This window comes from Pteropus vampyrus, unplaced genomic scaffold (assembly GCF_000151845.1).
Source record: "Pteropus vampyrus isolate Shadow unplaced genomic scaffold, Pvam_2.0 Scaffold203, whole genome shotgun sequence".
In the NCBI taxonomy this organism is placed as follows: Eukaryota; Metazoa; Chordata; class Mammalia; order Chiroptera; family Pteropodidae; genus Pteropus; species Pteropus vampyrus.
Window position 1 is genome coordinate 257,037 of NW_011888984.1, and position 8,664 is coordinate 265,700.

An 8,664-nucleotide genomic window follows, 5' to 3' on the forward strand; every position below is an offset into this window, starting at 1 on the left:
GATGAGGACCGGGGGAGGCAGGAGGAGGCCTTTGGCCCCTGGCCGCCCCGCAGTTTTGGCCATTCGGTGACCGAGCAGGCGCCAATCCGCACAATCGCTTTTGTTGTCTGGGCTAGTTCGGCTTCCCTCTCTGCCGGGACAGCGCCCCCCTCTTTGGCAACGGGGAGCCCGGACGCCTGGCTTCCCGGCCCCACCCCCGCGGGTCAGCGCCTCTGGCCAGCGTCTGGTCCTGTCCCGGGCTCACCTCGTGCGGCCGGACGCTGGGGTCCCTAGAGGGGGCCGTGTCCTGGAGTGGGGTGCTGAGCTACAATGGGGGGCGGCTAGGCGGCGGCTGGACCGTGGGAACCAGACGGCTTTATCTGGCCCGGAACCCCCCTCCACCCCCCCGGCAGAGGAAAGGCGGATGTTCTTACCGCGGGCCTGGCCGGCAGGGGTGCGCTGTGGGGGCCTCCGTCTCAGCAGTGCCCGGCCCCCCGGCCCGCGGGGCCGCCGTCGCCTCAGCAGAGCTCGGGCCTCCTGCAGCCTGGGTAGGAGCGGTCAGAGAAGGAACCGTCACCTCGGTTAGACTGACACCCCCCCCCCGCCCTGCTTCAAGGGGCCTCCCAGCCAGGAGGTCTTCCAGTAGCGGCTCTGCCTACCCCCCACCCCCATCCCTTTGTGGGGACCAGGCCTTGAGTACTCTTTAGAGGCTTGAGGAGAAACAGGGACAAAGATGGTGGGGAAAACAGATGAAGAAGGGAGAGGGAGAGAGAGAAAGAAGAGAGAAGAGAAGAGAAGAGAAGAGAAGACTGGTAGGAGGGGAACCCCACACTCACGTCAGTGGCTGCCAGTTAAGGGACACCTGTCTCTTCTTCACGCTGGGGCTGGGGCTGGAGCTCGGCAGCGCCGGGGGCACTGGTGTCAGACACCGCTGAGGGTCTGCACACTTTTCAGGCGGGCAGCTCTGGACCCTGCAGGAGGCTTCAGAGACAGCCAGGGACTAAGCGGAGGATGAGACAGAGTCCCCCTTTACACCAAGTGCATCCAGCTCTCCAGCTGGGATGAGGGGTAGAAAAGGGAACCCCCCACCCCTCCACTCCTACCCTATTTCACCCCCTACCTATACCTCACCTAGAAGAACCCACCTCTGAAACAGCGGCTCCTCCTGGATGATCGGCTCGGGCAGCAGTGACAAATAGCAACACTATAAACAGAGGGGTGGAAGTCAATCAGGCCCCAAGCTCTCTAGAGCTCCCCAAAGGAAGTCAATGGGAATACGGGAGGGGAAGCCAACATAAGGCTTGAGGTTGGTCGAAATAGATGTGGGGCCCATTTGAGGCACTGCAATCGATGCCTCGGTTTCCCTATCTGCAATGGGAGGCAAATTGGCTTAGACTCTCTGGGGATGAAGGTCACAGCAACTTTATTTTTATTTGTCTTCTGAAGTGTTTGACGGCAAGGTATTCTTAGAAAAGACATTTTAAAGTATTTTTAAACGATTTTTTAAAAACTCAAAGAGGATTTCTAAGCGCATTTCCCAGCCCCGACTGTCTGGGAATCCAGAACCCGCCCCCCTCCCCGCACATCCCTGTGCTGGACTCAGCCGTCATCCCGCGTGTGACCGGCAGGTGGCGCCACTTCCACAGGCCTCAGCGGCTGGGGAGGGAGGTCCTCCTTCGACTGTGGGTCCAGCAGGGTGCTGAGGTGGAGGGGAATACAGAAGGAGCCACAGCCCAGGACTGGGAATCCCGAGGCCTGAGTTCTAGCCTGTTCCTGCACTTGCACGCTCGTGTGTCCCAGAGCCAGCGTTTCCTGGTCTTTGGGCCTCAGTTTCCCGCCTGACCAGAAGGAAGGAGTCGTTCCTGAAGAAATCCGCGCGCCCAGAGGCTCTCAGATTCTGGGTAGCGGAGCCCTCAGCTCCGACTCAAGCGCGTCGTAACCAAAGGGCCCCCCAGACAAATCCATTATCCTCAGGCTAAGGGGGACGAGAGACTAAGACGCGCGCGCAGGCCCCGAGAAAAGGGCAGTGGCGGGAGGCTGCAAAGGGGACGTAGGGCGCGTGGACTTTTTCCAGACAGTGGGGCCCAGTGGGGGAGGAAGCTGCCCGGGTGGGAACCTCTGGGACCTCTGCTCTTGCTGTCACCCCTCCTGCCTTTTCTCCGGGTTAACCCCTTCCCGGCCCCGCCCCCGGCGCGGCTCGGGTTACTAAACGCATTCGCAGAGACTGAGGCGGGAGCGGAGCCCGGGGCCTTTGTAACGGAGCGCTGGGCCGCAGGGCGGGGGATGGGGGTGCTGGGCAGACTGTTTCCTTAGATCTCGTCACCATAGACAGGAAGGGTGGCTATAATCTCTAAATCCATAGGAAGTTCTGGATCTCTTGCTGCGAAATCCCTGGTGCCTTGTTCAAGCCTGATATCCTCTAATTCTAGGACACTAGAACATCTTCGACCCTCAGGGACCCTGAGGAACAGCCCCCGTCCACACAATTCCCCCAACAGCCACTCTGCCATCGACCCAAAAGGCCACGTCTTCTTAACTCATTAGGGGAATCCAAGGGTTCCTATTAATTAATCCAGACGCCCCAAACCCTAGAAAACCAAGACATCTCAAAACTCTCATAAAATCCCTTCATCACCTCCCATACGCTTCCTCCTTAAGCACCCAAGAAACCTGGAGACCCTCCTAGGTCGAGGGTCCCACCCACCTCATCCTAGGAGAACTCAAAGCCACGCCCCCATATAAACTGGAACCCTTCTTTGAAAAATTTCTAGAATTCCCTGAAGCCACATCCATCTCTATCACACACATAGGGCAGGAATCCCTTCCGTCAAACTCTCAGTTCCCCTCGGATTCTAACCCCTACAAAATAGAGGGCCCTAATAAATCTCAGGGCTCTCTGGCTCTTTCATTCCCACCCCGAAGCGGTGGGTTCGATTCTGCCTAAATCTAAAAAAGTCCTGGGCCTCACCGACCACCAGACTCACTGGGTGGAGGAGGCACAAGGAAGAGGGGGCCGCAGCGGGGCTTACCCTGCTGGGCGGCCCAAGGTCACTGCAGCCTCGACAACCTGGCTGGGGCTGGGGCTGGGGCTGGGGCTGGCGGCGGAGGCGGCAGCTGCGAGGAGCGGCAGCAGCAGCACCAGCAGGAGGGGGCCAGGCTGCCGCATCGTGTCCGGCGTGGAGTCCCGCTCCAGGCCAGCCGTCTGTCCAGCGGGTCCGGCTGGGCGCCGCCCCGTCCCCCGCCCCCGCCCCAAACCTACTCATTTTCTCCACAGTCCCAGCGGCGGGCTGCGAACTTCTTACCAATCAGAGCCGGGTGCCGTCAGGGGGCGCTGCCCGTGCGGCCAATAGGGAGGCGACAGGGGCGGGGCTAGAGGGACAGGTGTCGGGCGGGGGACGCTGGGGCCTGCCTGTCCGGAGTTCTCAGTGCTGTGGGGGGAAATTCGTAGTCGAGTACTGACTCGTTGAATCCTCTTGTGAAGGAGAGGCCTAAGTATGGAGGTGCTGAGATCCCTCGAGGGATGCGTAAGCGGTGGGCAGGGTCCCCTAAACTAAACTCCCGCCCGCAGGCCTCATCCATCAGCTCGCAGTTGCTGGAGAATTCCATCAGTATTTGCTCCCTGATTGGTGTAGACACTGGAAGCCCTCACAGGTTCCTAATTCTTACGTGAGAGACTCAGGATTCTGAGGGCCCCGGGTCGGGCCCCTCTGAGGCTTCCAGGCCCACTGGACTTTCCCAGAGGATTTGCCTTTTCTTCCACGCCTTGTGCTTCAGGGGTTCCAGGCTCAACGAGCAATAATAGCTTTTACCTCAGAAGGCTGTAGCCTCTGCCCCTCAGAGGACCCAGGCTCCCTCCCGACCCACAGACTCTGGGAGATCCGAGCTCTGCTCTCCTCCTTGACTATCTCTCCACTGGCCACCCCTAGAGGGTACCAGACCTCTTCCCTACCTGAATCTTTAAAGGCTCCCAAGAGCACCCCTCCCATTCCCAGAATTGCAGACTCTCCCTAGAGAATTCCAGCCCCCTCCCTTCCTAGGGAACTCTACCGTTAGGAGCCCCAAGCCACAGAGGGCCTTAGGCCCTTTGCACTCCCTTTAAGAGGTTCCAGGCTCGAAGTCCTGCTAATAGCCTCAGATGATCTCAAGCCCAGCCCCTTTCCTTTATTATACATTTAAGACCCCGCCTTCTTCCCTTGGAATTACAAACACCAAAGGTACCGCCCCCAGAGCTTCAGACTCCGCCCTTAGCTGTCCCTATCGCTAAGTTTTAGGCCACACTCCTTCCCACAGAGAATTGGGGAGCGGCCCTACACTTGAGAACCCAAGCCCCACCCCTTTCACATTTGCCCCGCCTCTGGGGTTTCCGGGGCGGCGGGGGCGGGGGAGCCCATCTCACAGCAGTTTAATTCTTAAGATGTCCAGTTCTGTAGCACTAGCCCCGCCCCCAGTGGATCCCAAGCTCCTCCCACACAGAGTACTAGGCCACCTGCCCAGACTAAGACAAGCAGCAGATCCAGTTTTGTCTTCATTCTCTTCTTCCTGCTACTGTTCCCAATAGAAGGTGTACAGGGAGCATGGGAGACCCCTTTACTCTTCGCCATTACAGTGAGGCACACGAGATGACTCACACAGTCACACTCACATCATTACTGCCACCCACAGCAATCCAGGCGTCCATCTCACACTGACAACTCTGGGCCCACCCACCATCCAGGGACACTCAGCCCCTCGAAGCAGTAATGACAGTACTCAGGCCCCACTCACGGACATTCGTGGGCTGTCCCGGCGTGATGATGGAGTCTCTAGTTCTGCCCATTGAATGTTCACCGTGTCCCTCTTTGTGCGGCCTCCCCACATCCCTGCTAACATGGCCCTGCAGGACAGCGTCTCCCTGCCCCTTGTTGCCCCCTTCCTACCTCCTACTCTGTGGCTGGAGCATTTGCTGGGGACTCTGCCGAAATTTCTCCCTTCTGCCTGGGATCCAGGGCATCTTCAATGCTCGTTGCTAGGCAACAGCCTTTGGCTCACCACTGCAACTTCCGGGGATGGCGTAGGCTTCCCCTCCCCCCTCCTCAGCATTTGGAGTCCCCAGCTCTCAATCTCTATCAGTGCCACTTTCTCCCAGGGTCATTCTGTGTCACCCCTTGGATCCTGATCTGACCTCAACCCTTGACAAAGAACCCCCAGAGTTCTAGAGTCGTGGTTTTCCAGAAGATTCCTCCCAGTGTGTGCTCACACATACAAGTTTTATCCCTGGTATTAATGAACAAACAAAAATCTCTTTAGTGTTCTAGATTTTCTGACATTCTCTCTTGGTTCTAGAATCACCAGCATTCCAGAAATACACGTGTTCTGGATTCCCAGGTGTGGAAAAAATGATCTCCAAACATTACAACACACTCCCACGTTCTAGATTCCCTGACCTCCCAACCCCCTCCTACATTCTAGACTTCCTAATATTCAAACATCCCCCTGTGTCCTGAATGCTCTGGCACGGAAAAACATTTCCAGAGTTTGAAATTCACAGGCATTCCAGAACACTCATGCTTTAGAATCACTTGTTATAGACTTTCCACTCATGTTCTGACATGATTCTGACAACTCACAACCTCCTGTCATTATGGATTTCTTGCAATGCAGAAAACACCTCTAGTGTTTTAGAAGTGTTGACATTCCAGAACACCCCTACGCTTTAGATCTCCTAGTAATCTAGATTCTTTTGTGTCCTATAATTCTGAGCATTCAAGAATCCATGGCATGGAAAATATTCCCATTGTAGATTCATAGGCATTCTAGAACACTCCTGTTCTAGAATCATTGACTGTCTAGGTCTTTTTGTCAAGAAACTTCTAGAGTCTGCATTCTCTGATACACAGGGGAGAACCTTAACATTGTTCATTCACTAGAACTCCAGACTACCCCGTGCTCCCTATTCCCTGACTTTCTAGCCCCTTCTCCACCACGTTACAGAAGCTCTGGCATTCCAGAAACTCTGGGATCATAGAATTAGCATATCATGAAGTCTCTTGTTGCTAGTCTGGCCCACTTTTCTAGTGTGGGCAGGAAAGGGGTGACAAAAGGCGCAGCCAGGGATGTGGGAAAGATATTTGCAGTGGCAAGGTCTGGGCTGCAAATGTTAAGGATGTGGCTGGCAATCACGAAGCTGACATCTGCGTTTCTGCTGACCCGAAGCCATTTATCCCCATTGGTAGTAACAGAAGCCCAATTCACCTCTCAGGTACTCCTCCACTCTGTCAACATGGGCTGACCTCACCTCCTGGCCTGTTAGGGCATGTGACTCCTGGAACAATGGAAGGTCTCCATCTAACTGACTACAGTAATTGGTTCGGGGGTAGCCGTTTGACTTAATTCAAGCCAATAAGAATCAGTCTTGTGATTGTTATGACTGCTAGAGAGGAAAAAAAAAAAGTTGCTAAGAATTACCTAGAGTTATCTTGGCACAGAGATGGGAAAATCTGACTGCGAATGATGCATCCCAGAGGAAAGCAAAACCAAGAAAATGGAAAGACAACCTGGATGAGGGTTCGAACCCCTGGATCCAGCCATGCCTGAAGCTGCACTGCACACTTATACATTCTCTCTCTCTTTGATTAAACCAAAAGAGACATGTTTCTGTCTCTCTGGGACCTGGTAAGGGCCTACATCTCTTCCACCCTTTTCCTGAGGGTCCCCACATCCTCTAAGAATGTAAGCAAGGTATTGGCAGTGAGAACTTTATTAGGGGAGGGTGACTTTGGCTCTAGAAAATGGGGATAGTGGGGATCTAGTAACAGTAACCACTCCAAGAAGGCCCTGGCCCTGAACCCAGGGCTCCAACAGGAAGCAGGGGTGGGGGGGCATCTGAGTCCCCAGGACCTGGGTATCCAAAGGCACCATGGCAGCTGCGTTCAGAAGGAAGTTTCATTGAGCTTCATCTTGGGGGGTGCGAGGGGAGCCCCAAGACCTGTGGAGGGCCGGGGAGCTGGCGTCGGAGGCCGTCGGGGCTCCGGCCCACTCCGCACCAGTTCCTGGCAGCGTTCCACGAAGCTGCCTCCCCCACGGCGCCGGGCCTCAGCCTGTGGGGGGCTGGGGCTCCCACGGCGGCCAGACAAGGAGGTGTTGCTGGAGGCGGAGTGAAGACTGAAGGAGTGACGAGGGTCAGTGCTGGTTATCATGGGGCAGCTGGGCCGCCCCCCACCCCAAGGGCACCACGTTCTGCCCTCTCCCCCGTGGAATGATGCCTACCTGGTGAGAGAGGTGCGGGGTGAGGGGCTGGGGAGCGAGCCCCTCGAGGAAGCCAGTGGGGCCAGCTCACACTGCTCCAGCTGTTCCATCAGCTCTTCCTCTGTCAGGCCACCTGCTGGGGGGCAAGGAAGTGGGGTCAGGGGGCAATACAAGGGTCACAGGGCAAAGGACAAAGACCATATGTAAGAATTGAGGCCAGGATAGAAAAAAGATGCAGAGGTCAAGGGGCAGGGGTTAGAAGCTGTGACAGGGGTGAAAAGCAAGGGCAAGGAGGGGTTGGGGACAGAGACAGGGGTCAGCGGGCAAGGGCTTAGGGGGAGATCATGATGAAGGAGGTTGTGCAGAGGGTTTCGGGAGAGCCCGTGGGGCTTGGGGTAGGATTGAGGTGGGTGGGGAGTACCAGGGGCCTGGCCGAGGCCGTCCATGGCGGTGGTCAGGTCCCACATGGCGAGGCTGCCGTTGGCCTGGCCGGTGAGCAGGTAGCGCCGGGGCCGAGAACCGAGCCGCCGGGAGCCCTCGCACTCGAGCACCGTGAAGGCGGTGGTGGGCGAGCCGTCCACCGAGCGCACCGAGCACACCCTGAGAGGGAGGGAGGGGGGTCGCCCTGGCCACACCAATGCCTAGCCTGGCCCCCTTCCCTTCCTCACACCCTTCCTGGGCCACAGTCCCCATCGTTATGGCTCTCGTTCCTGCCTCTCCACCCCTGAGCTTCTTCATCATTCTCCAGTCTACCGTCTTGGGTTCCAGTCCCAGGAGGCCAGGAGCCTCCTCAATGTCCCCCCACCTGTACATCATCATGCCTCCTGCATCTCTCACACGGCCCCCTCCCCCCTGCCCTGTCGCCCTGGTCAAGCCCTGCCCTCGCTGGCCAGGAACCTGTCCAGCCTCCTCCCTGGGCTCTTGGCCTCCTAGCCAACCTCCAGCCCAACCCTCTCACGGTGGCCCTGGCTCCCAGTACACACAGGACAGTCTCGGCTCCTCCATTTGATTAACAAGGCCCTGCCCCTCCGCAGCCGCCACTCCACTCACCTCCATTGTGTGCTCAGATCCCCAGGGACCAACTGTACCCCTCTGGCTACCCTAATTAGCCATTCCCAGCCTCTGTACATTTTGTCCCTTTAGCCTGGCACGCTCTTCCCAGGCTGGAGGCAGCACCTCCCCTGAGCTCCTACAATGCCCTGGGCCCCCAACCCCGGCCCTGAACCTTCTGCCCGGGGCCCCTGTCCCACCCTGACTACACTGGGCAGTCTCTGTCTGAGGTCCGGCACTGGCGCCAGCTTCTCCAGATTCACTCCCACCCATCTATGTCGCGCCTTTGATACCTCCAGCCCCCAAACCTGGACCAGGCTCACGCTCCCCCAGCCCTTGCTCCATTAGTGTCCCTTGGCTGAGATCCCTTTCTGGCCTCTGTGACCCAAACAGCCACTTGCCTTCTCCCCC

The 8,664-nt window shown here is 57.3% G+C and overlaps 2 protein-coding genes across 2 annotated transcripts in view; both read right to left on the reverse strand.

Annotated features, from left to right (window-relative positions):
- The window catches only part of LTBP4 (latent transforming growth factor beta binding protein 4), a 25,753-nt gene extending 22,593 nt beyond the window's left edge, over positions 1-3,160 (reverse strand). The window contains exons 1-4 of the mRNA XM_023537904.1: positions 3,009-3,160; positions 1,125-1,183; positions 816-960; positions 414-523 (exon numbers count right to left, since the gene is read on the reverse strand). Coding sequence (XP_023393672.1) covers positions 414-523; positions 816-960; positions 1,125-1,183; positions 3,009-3,145 — 451 coding nt within the window. The 5' untranslated portion in view covers positions 3,146-3,160. The remainder of the gene's footprint in view (positions 1-413; positions 524-815; positions 961-1,124; positions 1,184-3,008) is intronic.
- Positions 3,161-6,697: 3,537 nt separating this feature from the next.
- Positions 6,698-8,664, reverse strand: part of SHKBP1 (SH3KBP1 binding protein 1) — an 11,815-nt gene continuing 9,848 nt past the window's right edge. Inside the window, exons 15-17 of the mRNA XM_011372211.2 lie at positions 7,625-7,844; positions 7,225-7,339; positions 6,698-7,119 (exon numbers count right to left, since the gene is read on the reverse strand). Coding sequence (XP_011370513.1) covers positions 6,888-7,119; positions 7,225-7,339; positions 7,625-7,844 — 567 coding nt within the window. The 3' untranslated portion in view covers positions 6,698-6,887. The remainder of the gene's footprint in view (positions 7,120-7,224; positions 7,340-7,624; positions 7,845-8,664) is intronic.